The following is a 14,269-nucleotide window of genomic DNA, read 5'->3' as shown; positions in this document are numbered from 1 at the left end:
CAAGTTAGCTAAAGTACCGACATTTGCACCCAGTCACCCTTTTGGAATTTGGACCTGAATCAGGATTGTCAGTGTGGTAACGCCACCCTATATGCTGAGGCTTTCCCTGGTGGAGATGAAAGGGTGGAATTACTATTAAGAAATGGGAATTGCTCAGAACCTTGAAGGCCACCATTGGATGTGGCTGGCACGAGAAGATGACTGTCATTCGTGGCTTAGCAATAGGAGGGTTGAGGCTGCTGTGGCAGTTCGCAGTGCAGAGGGCAGTTCTTCCTTGGGATCCCGAGGATGGTCATGCTGAGCAAAGGAGCACGGAGGCTCGGCACCCCGTTCTGCCAGAGGCAGCCTCCCCACTTCCTGCGGTGACAGCCTCTCCCCCCTCTCCCCCGCTCCCAGGCGCCTCCACTCCAACCACCTGTACTGTGACTGCCACCTGGCCTGGCTCTCGGACTGGCTGCGACAGCGGCGGACCGTCGGCCCGTTCACTCTCTGCATGGCTCCTGTGCACCTGCGGGGCTTCAACGTGGCAGACGTGCAGAAGAAGGAGTACGTGTGCCCAGGTGAGATGGCGTGGCTCCCCTCCCCTCCTGTCCTGCCGCTCGCCCACCTGTGAGCCCATCTCAGCCATGAACACATGCCCAGAGCTTGGTGTGGAGCGCTCTAGTGTGCCTCCAGGCGTGCCAGGAAAGAAGCTCTTACTGAAGGAACTCATGGATCCCTTTCTGTTAAGCCTCAGAGTCCATCAATCCTGAGAAGCTAACATTCGTTAGGTCCTTTAACATTGGCCAAACGCATTCCTAAGCCCAGGCTAATGGAGGCTATTTCCAAATCTGCTTGCTTGGAAATCTTAGCTCTGTCCCTTAGTGGTGTGTGACTTTGGTAAGTTGCTGCATGTCTGCCAAATGGAAATAATCGTCGTCTATAACTCAAGGGACGGGTGGGAGGATCCAATGAAATAATCATATGAAGCAGTTAGCATGATACACAGCACTTGGTGAGAGCTAATGAGTGGAGCTTAATTATTAGAGTTTAGTGGGCCCACAGAATGTGCCGAACAAACACGAGAGTTTGATCTGTGGGTAACTGAAGTGTAATAGCACAGAAAACAGAGCGTAACTGAAGGCAGCCTAGGTCCCCAGGGTGCGAGGTGACTGAGTGACCTGAGAAATGCTTCTCAGAGGAGGTTACCTTTGCCTTGGGTCCTAAACGTTATTTGCTCATTTGTTTTTACTTTCATTGACATTCTCCAATCCCATCAAGTCTTCCCTTTTCCAGTGACAAGGATGTAGAGCTAATCTCTTGATTGCCTCAAAAACAGAGAGTATTCAGTTGGAGAGATCCCCAAAGAGGCATTCCTGAAATTCAGGAGCTCAGTCCTGCAATTGGGTCCAGTGGCTTCTAAAGGCTGATCTTGGAGTGCTGATGTGTAGAAAAAGGAACTTTTTTTAAATTTTAATTTTTTTCAACACCAAAAACTTTTCGTATTGGGATCTAGCCAATTAGCAATGTTGTGATAGTTTCGGGTGAACAGTGAAGGGACTCAGCCATACATGTGCATGTTTCCATTCTCCCCTAGTCCCCTGCTTCCATCCAGGCTGCCGCGTAACACTGAGCAGAAATAAGGAAAAAGGAGCTTTCTCAGTACAGAAGCCGACTACACGTTAGGGACCGCAAGTGGCCAGGAGTACAGGCTGGTCCTCTCCGGCTCTTAGGCTGCATTTGCCATATGTAGGAATTTCCCTTGAATTTAACTTCACACTCTGCTGCTTTCCCCTGTCATGTTACAGCTTCATCAAATTCCTTATTATCCAAAAACATTTTAACATGTCTCTGAGCAGTACCTCAACAATTTCCTATAGACACCCACTTAGAAATCACTTTCCATCAAACACATAATAAAACCGTTTATCACACAGGCACCAAACTCAAATATAGTGACTGTAATTACAGTAATTATTAGGCAAAGGGTACAATATCAGCTAAGTGCCAGTGAAAGAAATAATTATAGAGTGCAGGAGTCATCTAAGAGCTAGTGAGAAAAACTAATTAGGGAAAATGGTAAAGCACATCATTATAGGTGGGTGCCAAGTTTAAAGCTATGCACCAACACGAATACACTTCGTCACAAAAGCACCTTCCCATCAGAGAAGTGCCGAGACGTTGCTTACCCAGCAGCAGTCAGGACCCAAAACCCAGGGCGGGAAGGCTGATCCTCCTGGATCCCGAGGGTGCTGCTGCCCCAAGTCTCCCTCCTCTGAAAAGGCTGGATTTCAGTTCAGTCCAGTTGCTCAGTCGTGTCCAACTCTTTGTGACCCATGGACACCAAGCTTCCCTGTCCACCAACTCCTGGAGTTTGCTCAAACTCATGTCTATTGAGTCAGTGATGCCATCCAACCCTCTCATCCTCTGTCATCCCCTTCTCCTCCTGCCTTCAGTCTTTCCCAGCATCAGGATTTTTTCCAAGCAGTCAGTTCTTCGCATCAGGTGGCTAAAGTATTGGAGCTTCAGCTTCAGCATCAGTCCTTCCAATGAATATTCAGGACTGATTTCCTTTAGGATGGACTCACAGGTGGGTTAATAGTTATATAGGTGACTGTTACCTTTATCACATCCCCTGCTTATAGCAATCTTGTTTATTGCTGTGATGGTCCCCATAGCTTCTTAATACAAAGCCAAGTGTCTTTTAAGGACATGAGAATTTAATCCACAGACTCGGGACATGAATAGGCTATTGTACTCTACCCTCTCGCTCATAGTATAAATTTAGGGGAGTGACACATTGGAGCCCCTATGCATGGGGGATTTTTTAGATGTTTTTCCCAGGTTCTGAAGAATTAAAAACAGGATGCTGTGCTGGGTTACTTTCTGAAAAGTCAATCAGAAACAATGGCCAGGGGAACTGGTGAGTTGAACATCATGATGAATGAAGCATCTCATTAGTGGGGTTCAGGAGGAGCAGCCCCTCCAAAAAGTATTATATCTTTAATAATGATTCAAGGTAGTTGGTGAGACTGTTAAAAAAAGGGGGGTGCTAGGGGAAGCAGTGTGGAGCAAGGCTCAGCCTGTGTACATGCAGGAGGTCAAAGAGATGGGCTGTTCTTATGTACCTGCCACCATAACTCGAGCCCTGTGAAGTGAAGCCCACCTCTGAGGGGGCAGGCCCGCCCCACGGCAGAGCCCAGCATGGCATCTGAAGGAGGCGGTCTGGGACAGACCTGATGGCGGTTGTTTAAAGCTGCAAAACCACCAGGGTTTCTGCCTCTTCCAAGCTGTTCCTCCCATAACCCGCAAGAGACGGACTTCCGTCAAGAAAGAAGGGGCGTGAACACTTCTTTAAAAAAATGAAGTTGTCTGCTGAGGAGAGAGAAGGCTTAGGGCAGCAATTAGGCCGTCCCTCTGAGTGTTCATCAGCAGAGGTCCCTCCCCAGGCAGCCTAAGAGAAACCTGCCTGCGCCCCTATGCGGTATCAAAAAATTCTCCTGACACAGGACCCCAGAGACAGAAACGAGCTTTATCTCTCAGCCTGCGAGGGCCCTGCCTGCCCGAGTCCCTGATAGCTCCCTCTGAATTAAATCTGGCTGTCTGGAGCCCAGCCTCTTCTCCCCAGAAGCCCTGGCTACAGGCTTCTTATGATGCCAGTTAACCCAGAAATTTGCTAGCAGCACACTTGGGTAAAATTCATCTCCTCTGTCAACGGTCCCCTTCAATCAAAGGCGTTTAGTTTACTCCCCTGGGGAGACAACTGGGACTTTTTCACAAGGGTGGGAGGCTATTTTATTTATTATTAATGATTTTCTATAATATACAGTGGGACTGCTTGGTCTCCTTTCGCTCTTGCTGAAAGGATTTGTCTGTTAATTTCCCTTGTTTTAAGAGAAAGCTTAGGGCCATAGGACTGGAAGAGTTCCTGAATGGACTTTATGAGTTCATACGATAGATCGGAGAAAAGGTTCTGCTCTGGCCATGTTTAGGCTCATGTGAGTTGCAAGTTGCTGAATTTTGTTTCCCATCCTTACGTAAAGGGCTTATTTTGGAGTTTAAACTCTAGGTTTTCTCTTCCTTGTGTCAGTTTCCTGGTGCCTTAATATGGTCAAGGGTATTAGCTAAATATTTGACCTCTTGAGTTAATTATCTCTTTCCTCTGAACATCTTTTTAAAACTTTTTATTTTAAACTGGAGTTTGACCAGTTAACAACGTGACAGCTTCAGGCGCACAGCCGAGCAGATCCGCCGTACATTCACGTGCGTCCATTCTCCCCCAAAGTCCCCTCCCATCCAGGCTTCGCTTAACGTTGGGCAGAGTTCCCTGTGCTGTACAGTAGCTCCTTGTTGGTTACCCGTTTTAAATATAGTAGTGTGTATATGTGGATCCAAAACTCCCTAGTTAACCCTTCCCACCATCCTCTGAGCATCTTTGAACCTGTTAATGTGTCTTTGAATGTGAGATATCTCTTCATGAAGATCGATCCTGTCTCTAGTAATAAAGGGCCATGTCTTACTTTTTCCAGGTGCCCCATCACCTAGAGCACTGCTGGTTCCTAACAGCCTCTCAACAAACTCTTCCTCAGTTATTATTAAAATGAAATAGGTGTGTCTCCTTGGAAACGAGAAACTTTCTCCTTCTACTTCCTTTTTTTTTAAATTTGAGACTAGTTACTAAGTATAAAGATAATTAAGGTAAGCCATGACTAGCCGCCCATCTCCTTAGGAGGTTTTAATTAAAACACCATAATTGGACATTGCAGGAATGAGATTATTAGGTTTATTTAGTCATTCCCCAAATGATCATGCCTCTGGTATTTAAATCACGTTCATTTATATTCTCATCATAATTGCTTGAGTCCCATTGTCATTCAGTCTGTTGTTGGCTTTTGAAAGGCCAGAGGGCAACAGGGATGCTTAATTTGAATACTGGAATTAATTTATTTCTACACGCTCACCAGGCCATTGGATTTTCCAACTATATTCATTCTACTGGGTGAAGTTCTTTTTAAAGACAGACAGAAAGAAACCCGGCTCTAACACAAGCATGTCAAGCAGTCTCCAGTGTGGCTGACGCAGTCTGAGTCTTGCCCCTGAGCCTTCTCTTCCTGCCGCCCAAGATTTCAGGACTTCAGCGTTTTCTGTTTCAGGGCAATAGAAAAGCATGGTGGGTGTCTTCTTGGCAGAGGAGATGGTAGAAGAGCCCTTCTATTATGGGAATAAACATAATGGATCTATGTCAGGGTATTTTTTTGTTTTTAGTTTAATTTTTTTAATCTCCTGGCCATACTGTGCAGAATGTAGGATCTCAGTTCCCTGACCAGGGATAGAACCCAAGTCCCCTGCATTGGCAGCGTGGAGTCTTAACCGCTGGACCACCACTGAAGTCCCTACATCAGGGGTTTTATGAGGGTCAAGTGAGATGACACATCCAAGGCACTTAAGGCAGCGCATAGGTAGTACCCCACCAACGTTACCTACTCTTGGGAGAATGGCACAACTGTGTCCCTGGGCACGCATGTTCCTCTCTCAAGACTTCTGTTTTTACCCCATCTCCATGGCCCTCTCTGGATCTGAAGTTCAGTGACTTCAGCCCCACTCATCTGGGCTTTTAGGATGATGATCACCTTCATTTGTCAACAAGGAGAAGAACAAAAATGCGGTGAGCGCTGAGCAGGAGTCAACGCTGATCACTGCCCTGGTCACGTCTCCATTTTTCCTCTCCTATAGAACTGGAGGGCAGCTTGTAGTCAGTAGAGGGAGGAGAATTTGTGCAGTGTCCATGCGGGTACCCACAGGCTCTCACCCTGTGAGAGTTCCAGCTGGGAACGCATTCTTGCCCTCTCCCTCGCTGAGGGCTCCCAGGGCTGGGAAGCAGCTCCCTTGATGACCAGTAAGATCAGGAAGGGCCAACGTGTCTGTTCCCCCCGAGCTCTGCCCTGCCTTCCCTCCAGACACTGGACCACAGGCCGGTAGTCTTAGGAGATCTCTGAAGGCTGGACATCTCAGCTCCCTCGTTGAAGTACCTCTGAGGTAGCTTTGACTCCTTATTGCAATTCTCGAGCTTTGGTAGTGATTGAGGAAAGGTGAGATGGTACCCCAGAGCAGAGGCAGGCACCTGGGCCGCATGCCCGTCTCCCTGCTCTGATGAGCACATCCTTGCACCCCAGGGCAGTAGCGTGTTCACGCTGGGCCTGAAAGAGGTCCAAGAGCAGAGGGGCCCGGGCACTCACTTTCAAACGAGGAAAGGAAGAGCAAGTCCCTGTGCACTGCTAAGTTTATGAGAGGATGTCTTAGAGAGTAGGTGACAGAAGGTCTACCCGCTAGTCCATCGCTATGCTCTGATTTAAGGCCTTTGCTGTGCCAGGGAGGGGAGGGGGTGGTACCCATCAGCAGGCTCACTCGAGGACCGTGAGGACTCATGGGTCCCCAGAGAACACATCATGCAATGGGGACACATGTGCATGGAGCAGGCGCATACCTAGAGAGACCCTCCCATTGAAGATCTGTACACACTCCTATCCCAGTGTTAAAACTCTGTTCCCATTCCTTTCTGCTTCCTAGCCTGTAGTCATAGATTTTCCTGGGTAGAGAGGTAGGTGCTTCCGTGCTTAGTCCCCCTTGGAAATCGACTGTCCCCTGCACCACTCTCTTTGGCCTCCGTGTGTGTGGACAGGAAAGGCTGGGAGGGGTGGCTTTGCAGACAGAGCTTGGCGCAGGGCCTGGACGTCCCTGCTGATCCGCGCGGGGGTCTCGGCTCAGATGGGGCCTCAGGAGACCAGACCAGTGGCCTTCAATGTGGTTAAGACGACCTGCGCGTCAGCCTGAGAGTCCTGTTTCCCCAGAGCCGCTCGTCTCCCCACGCTGGGACTGATCCTATGGACAAGAGCCCAGGGCACTCGGAACTCAGGGAGCCTGCCCCTAGGGTCCTTCCAGAGCTTGGTGACATTCAGGCCCCACCTCTCTAAGGCTTCTGAGCCAATTTCATTCATGGATTCATCCTCTCCCTCACCTAAGGTGTGTTTATTGACTTGTATTGGGCCCTATTCTAGGCACTGAAGATGTAATCGTGAAGAAGGTGGAAAAGGTTGCTGCCCTTGTAGAATTTAACATCCATCTGTCCAGAGACACAAGGCCTAAGGGAGAGACTCCTGCCAGCACAGGATTCAGAGACCCAAAGGGAAATGGGCTTGGTCCCCTCCAGCATTGACTCAGGGGAAGTGTTTGCAGGGAAAGTGAACTCATCTTTCAAGCCTGGCTTAGACCGTGTTTTGTTACAAGAGGGGAGCACCCTCACCACGTGTGAATACCTGGCTGGGGAGCTGCCAGCCCAGGATGCTGACAGAGGCTATAATTACCAGTGTTTCCCTCTGTGTAATTAAAGGTGTTGTTACTGACCTGGTTAAGGAATCTTTTCAAAGGCTTTTTTGCCTTGACAACGTCCCTTACAATGCAGCACACCCTTTCTTCCGAATCAGAGCCACCCCATGAAACACCCAGCTTGTTTACAGAGGGACTCAAGGCTGCAGTCTGGATCTGCTTTAAACAGAATTCATTTCAGCCTACAAGTCAGAAGGGGTCCCTTTGAAGAAACTCCATTTCAGAACCTCCTTTTGCCCATAGGAGTACCAGAACATAATGTCTTTCTTCCATTCTTTTCTGACACACCCCCTCTACATCACAGTTTGACAGATCAAAAGAGGCACGGCCGCCAGAGACCCTGTGCCTCAGTGGATGGAAAGGCAAGTGCTCAGGCTCAGGGCGCTCCATGTAGCCCCTGACACTTGCCCTCCAGGAAGGGGCAGGGTGTGGCACATCTCCCTGGCTGGCCAGGCGCCCGAGCCCCTTGATGTGGAGGGCCAGGCATGGCGGTTTTCTCTGCTGGGCACCACTGCACTTCAGAAGCCCTGACATCTGAAGCCTTCCTGCTCTGTGCCTCCCTGGGAGGATGTGGTTGAGGGGACGAGAGCCCTGCCCACAATAGATCTTCTTTGCCAGCTGCAAAGAGAGGGACCAGAGGAGGGGAGGCGGTCAGGTTTCTAGTCCTCCTGCTTCCATTTGTCTGAAGAGCAGTGGTTGACCTTTAGACTCAGAAGGGTGTCAGTGGTGCAGTCGGAGCTTCTTGTTCACTGAGATGGCAGCAGAAAAGTTCAGGGTGGGTACTGTGACTCCCCCAACATCCTGCAGACAATTTGTGGCCGAGCCAGACCCATTGTTAATAACAATAACAAATAACACGACTGAGCTCTGTGTTCCACAAACTCTTCTAAATACCTCACATGCATTAATTTCACCTTCACAACAAAGCCATGCTATGAAGTAAGGCTTGTTGTTTTCCCCCATTTTAAAGACGGGGAAAACTGAGACAGGAGGACTTAAGGATAATAGTAGAGAATCAGGGTTCAAATTGAGCCCATGCGACTTCAGAGCCCACACTTTTGGCCACGATAATCTCATTCCTGACCTGAGTTTCTTACAGGCCAGCCCTCTGGGTTTGTCATTTTCTCAGAAGTGTAAAGACTTTACCAGTTTGGAACAAAGCCAGCACCACCTCGCTCTCTAAGGGAATGCTTCACTTGGGGATTTTAATGTACATTGTCATCTCACTGGCATTGTCCATGGTCTCTGTTAGATCCACTAGTGTGATACTGGAGAGTTTGAAGTCCTTGTACCCTACACAAGAATATTTTCTTGAATGTTCCATCTAAGAGGATGTTTTGAAATTGTGTGTGTGTGTGTGTGTGTAAAAGTGAAGCCAAGGGAAGTAAGAAGCTTTAGTCACTGAGTTAGCACTTTCTAGCAAAGCAAATGTTCCTAAGTGAGCCACAGGCATCGATTTGAGTCTTGAAGAAGGACCGCCCCCAGGTACAGGGACTGTTGAATGCAGTGGGGGGCCTTCCACTGGAAGGCTCACTCAATGTCTGAACAAGGACTGGCCCTGGGCCCAGTCAGTCCTTCGATTCAACATCTGTGGCTAGACTTGCTCTGGCTTCCCAGCCTCAGCTTCTGCAGTGAACAGGGGCCAAACCAAAATCATCTTTCTCTACAGACATTTTCCATGTTTCACCTTTTATCTTTGGCCAAGAGCCCCCGACCAGATAGTCCGTGTCTGAACAGTGAGGAAATTTGCAGAGTTGGTCTGAATCTGCTCTCAGCCAATGGCCCTTTGCTCTGGGAGGGGGACCTGAAAAGACACTGAAATTGTCCCTGTTGGCTGGATCCCTGGGTGGTAAGGTCCTGGGGAGGCCATTGGGTTGAGTTTACCCTTTGGACCATCCTGTCCACGTTTGAAAAACTAACCACAGGTTTGAGAGTCTTACTTCACTTTGCAGAAACAGTCCTAATATGAAAACTTATACACCGTCTTTTAAATTGGAATTTACTTCTGTTAGTGATTTGATGTGACCACCAGAGAAACTGATTAAGATTCTTATGACTCTCTGAATCTTGAGTTAGTTTGCCAGTGTGTGTTTATTTTCACTTGGCTTTCTTTCTTTCTTTCTTTTTTTTTTTTTAATTTTTTGGCTACACCTCACTGGATGTGGGATCTTGGTTCCCTGGTCTTGCGTTGGAAGCACAGAGTCTTAACCACTGGGCCACCAGGGAAGCACCTTCCATACCATTTTCTTTTCTTTTTTTACCACTTTGCATTACATTCACATGGGTTCTCACCTCAAGCAAAATTAAGGCCCCAAAATGTGGAGTAACTTGTTCACCTTTTTCTCTCATGAGATAAGTTTTATTTGCATGATCTCTGGACAGAAACGCTATTTGAACAGGCCTTGAATGTTGCTGTTGATGACATTCGGTCATTAGTGCCCCCAAATGGGGGAATTCTGGCACCTTTTCTCCTCCCACTTGGATTTGAGAAAGGAATGAAAGTGTATCTAAACTCAGCAGCCAAGCCCCAGATAAAAGATCAAAACCTCGGGGTGCCATTCAGACTCTGGGCCCCTGAAAAAGCAGTCCCCGGGTATGTGCTGTGCATTCCAGTGGTGTATTTCCATGTGCAGTTGACTCTGAGAGCAACTCTGTGACTGAAGAGCTGGCACAATCAGATGACAGAGCAGGTGGAAGAATCCAGAAATAGGTCAAGGTCAGGCTATCTCCTCCTGGCTGAATATTTAGCCAGTAGCACCTGTGACTCCCAGATGAGGGGTGATGTCAGCTGGCGATCATTTTTCAGGTAGGTGATGAGGTAGAGCTGCCTTCTTGGGAAGCTGGTTAAGGATCACAGAAGCCCAGGGAGCTCCTCACACTGACATGAGTTGACCACTGTGTTCTGACCCCACAGGCCCCCACTCAGAGCCTCCAGCCTGCAATGCCAACTCCATCTCGTGCCCTTCAGCCTGCACTTGCAGTAATAACATCGTGGACTGTCGAGGGAAGGGCCTGACAGAGATTCCCGCCAACTTGCCAGAGGGCATCGTTGAAATGTAAGTGCCTGCCTGCCACCATCTGTCCCTGGTGAGTTCACCTCGTGGCCTCGGCCAATCCCCGCAGACTGGCAGCATGTTGGGCTGTTAGAGCTGACTGTTGAAAATGCTCAGCCATCTCTTTGCCCTCCTCCCACACTTTCCCAGGTATTACAGCTCAGGGGTCAAAAGCATAGACTCTCAAGCACAGTCAGCACATGACAACCCGTAGACAAAATATGTCCACCACCTATTTTTGTAAATAAAGTTTTATTGGAACACAGCCACACCCATTCATTTACATATTAGTATGGCTGTTCTTGTTGGGCATTATTGAGTAGCAATGACAAAGGAACTTATACCCCACGAAGCCTAATGTATCTTCCATCTGGTCCTTTACAGTAAAGGTTCACCATTCCCTACCCTAGAGTCTCTCTGTGATTATATCCTAATTCTACCATGCACTGGCTGTATAATTGTGGGCAAAATAATTGCTCTTTTTCATCTCCAGTTTTCTTATAGTAATGTGATAATTATAGTATTACTCAACAGGTCATGAAAAGTGAATGAAATACCACATGGAAAGCACTTAGTACAGCCCTTGACACAAGGGCAAGTCTTCCATAAAATGGTGGTGGTACAAAGTATATGAATAATGCACTAATTTTATAGCTACTGTTATAGAGCAAGAGACTGAGCTTTTCATCATTCTGAATCAGATTATCGTCATCCAGATTAGGCCTTTAGGTAACAAGACAAGTTTGTGTGTGTCTGTGTGTGCACTGATGTCCAAAATTCCAAGAAAATTCATTTGTCCATGTAGCTCAATCTTGTCGACTCTTCTCTCATATGTTAAAAAATGGCCAGTGTCTCATTCTGGATTAGAAGGTCAATGAACACTGACCTCAAGATCACTCCTTACATGACAATAACTGATAACATAGTCACCTTTACTTTTAGATGGCTTTATTAAACATCGGTTAGATGGAACCCCTCTCACTGAAAACATCATTAGAAAAAATCCCTCCAAATAAAATATATGGTACACATTTCCCTCACCTCTCTGCTACACCTCGGCTCCCCCTACTCCCTCCTTCCCGCTCCTTCTCCTTTTCCCCTCTTCTGCCACCTGTTTCTCCTCTTACGTACACCCTTCTATTGCCAATGCACTCCAGTGGGTGACCAAGTTGACCCTTTCATTCATTCACGGATTCATTAAACAAACATCTTTTTTGAGCCCACTGTGGTCCAATGGTAATTCTGTGATTAGGGAGCAGCAATGAACAAAACAGACCAAGTTTCTGCCCTTATGGTGCTTGCATTGCCGTGGAGAGAAGAGAGCAACGACCAGTAAACAAACCAAAGTAAGTCAGATAATATGGTAGAAGATGGGAGGTTCTGTGGAGAAAAGCAAAGAAGTAAGCGAGAAAAAGCAAGTGGCTATCTGGAGGAGAGTGTTGCCCATAGAGAGGACAGTGTGTGCAAAGGCCTTGAGGTAGGGCTGTACCAGGTATACCAGAAGGCCAGTGTGGCTGGAGTGGAGTAAGCACAAGGGAGAGTGTTAGTGGTTGAGGTCGGAGGAGTCATGAGGGGCCAGATCATGGTGCATTTTAGGGACTTTGGTTTCACCCACTGAGACGAGAAGAAACATCTAGCTTACAACACGGGGGCCTTAGTTTCTTCTTGCTTCATCTGCTTTGCCAACTTTTCTCTGATTCCCTTTGAAACATTCTCACCCAGCCCCAGTAGATCTGTGCCTCCACACCCTTCCTGAGGGCAGGAACGCGTTAGCCAAGGGTGGTTTTGGCCTGGCATCTGTACCTCCTGTGCCTTCCCCCCCCTTGACTCAGTCTTCTTTCAGCAAGAACAACAGTGACTTCCCTTTGTGCTTCACTGGGATGTGCCTTCACTCCTCGTGGTCCATTGCCCAGCCTTGGAGAACCCTTCCTTCCACGGGCCTCACGTAGACCTCACCACCTGTCCCTCTCGGCCCCTCCCAGCCTCTCTGCCTCTCCTGATCCATTCCCCTGCCCTCTTCTATCCTTTTCTGCACCCGTGATCTTTCCACTTCCCTTGTCAGCCAGGTCTCCTTCTCCACCTGGTTCACCCTGTGCTCCTCGTTACAGGAGCCCGCCCCTCGTCTTCCATCCAGGCCACAGTAGGACTCTGATCCTCCAAAGGTGGATGTCAAGACAGAATTCCTGCAAATTCATGCCTCAGTTCAGATTCACATTGAACATTCTTGTCTGCACTGCCTCACTTCTTTCCCCTTCCATCTGCCGGGTTTTATGTTTTCTCTTTGGCAGCCACAGAGCTTCCCTTGGCCAGGTCTCAAACCATAGCATGATGGAAAAGGCCAGTCTAATAATCACGCTGCAACCATTGACCCCCACAACAGCCCTGGTTCAGGAGCTCAGGCCTGCTCACCCTCCTTTCCTGCTCCATGTGCCTACACTTCCAGCTCGGGCTCAACAGGCTCACAGATCAGGCATATGAAGGAGAGAAATCACAGACATCCACATTGGAGGGGAAGCCCATGGAGGCCAGACCATACCTAGGCCATTGGGCTCACACCTGAACATTGAATTTTAAAAGGAACATGGACAGGCTAGACTAGTTATTTCTGAAAGCCTGTCTGATTATTACTGAGTTTTTCCTTAAATGAGGTAAATTAAAAATAACAAGAACAATGTGATATTTTTCCATTGAGCAAAAAGATTCCATTTAAAGAAGCATCTTTTATTTTAACATTCTAGACTTCCTTATTCCATTACCATTATTGTCAAAAATATTCTTCATTTTATAAAATGATGGGCACTCAAGAAAGAATATCTGTGTGTAATAGAAATGTGTTTAATTATATGTGTGATTATTATATAATTATAAATATATGTCTGTATATAAATAGTATGTATAATAAACACAGAAATTGCCTTAATTGAGTAAATAAGAGGTCTAAATCAGCACAGTTCAGTTCAGTTCAGTCACTAAGTCGTGTCCAACTCTTCACGACCCCATGGACTGCAGCACGCCAGGCTTTCCTGTCCTTCACCATCTCCCGGAGCTTGTTCAAACTCATGTCCATTGACGGTGATGCCATCCAACCATCTCATCCTCTGTCATCTCCTTCTCCTCCTGCCTTCAATCTTTCCCAGCATCAGGATCTTTTATAATGAGTCAGTTCTTCACATCACATGGCCAAAGTTTTGGGGCTTCAGCTTCAGCATCAGTCCTTCCAATGAATATTCAGAGTTGATATCATTTAGGATTGACTTGTTTGATCTCCTTGCTGTCCAAGAGACTCTCAACAGTCTTCACCAACACCATAGTTCAAAAGCATCAGTTCTTTGGCACTCACTTTTTTCATGGTCCAACTCTCAGATCCATACATGACTACTGGTAAAACCATAGCTTTAACTAGATGGACCTTTATTGGCAAAGTATTGGCTTTACTTTTTAATATGCTGTCTAGGTTGGTCATAGCTTTTCTTCCAAGGAGCAAGTGTCTTTTAATTTCATGGCTGCAGTCACCATCTGCAGTGATTTTGGAGCCCAAGAAAATAAAGTCTGTCAGTGTTTCCATTGTTTCCCCATCTATTTGCTATGAAGTGATGGAATCAGATGCCATGATCTTCGTTTTTTGAATGTTGAGTTTTAAGCCAGCTTCTTCACTCTCCTCTTTCACTTTCATTAAGAGGCTATTTAGTTCCTCTTTGCTTTCTGCCATTAGAGTGGTGTCATCTGCATATCTGAGGTTATTGATATTTCTCCCAGCAATCTTGATTCCAGCTTGGGCTTCATCCAACCCAGCGTTTCTCATGATGTACTCTGCATATAACTTAAATAAGCAGGGTGACAGTATACAGCCTTGA

At 47.2% G+C, this 14,269-nt stretch overlaps 1 protein-coding gene across 3 annotated transcripts in view; it reads left to right on the top strand.

Annotated features, from left to right (window-relative positions):
* The window catches only part of SLIT3 (slit guidance ligand 3), a 764,694-nt gene that overhangs the window by 596,893 nt on the left and 153,532 nt on the right, over positions 1 to 14,269 (top strand). For all 3 annotated transcript variants that reach the window (XM_061393171.1, XM_061393168.1, XM_061393169.1), the window contains exons 8-9: positions 397 to 560; positions 10,277 to 10,418. In XM_061393171.1, the coding sequence (XP_061249155.1) occupies positions 397 to 560; positions 10,277 to 10,418 (306 nt within the window). The remainder of the gene's footprint in view (positions 1 to 396; positions 561 to 10,276; positions 10,419 to 14,269) is intronic.

The sequence above is a fragment of the Bos javanicus genome, chromosome 20, assembly GCF_032452875.1.
Source record: "Bos javanicus breed banteng chromosome 20, ARS-OSU_banteng_1.0, whole genome shotgun sequence".
In the NCBI taxonomy this organism is placed as follows: domain Eukaryota; kingdom Metazoa; phylum Chordata; class Mammalia; order Artiodactyla; family Bovidae; genus Bos; species Bos javanicus.
Note: the sequence above shows the minus strand (reverse complement) of the source record. Positions and strands in the feature narration are given on the sequence as shown.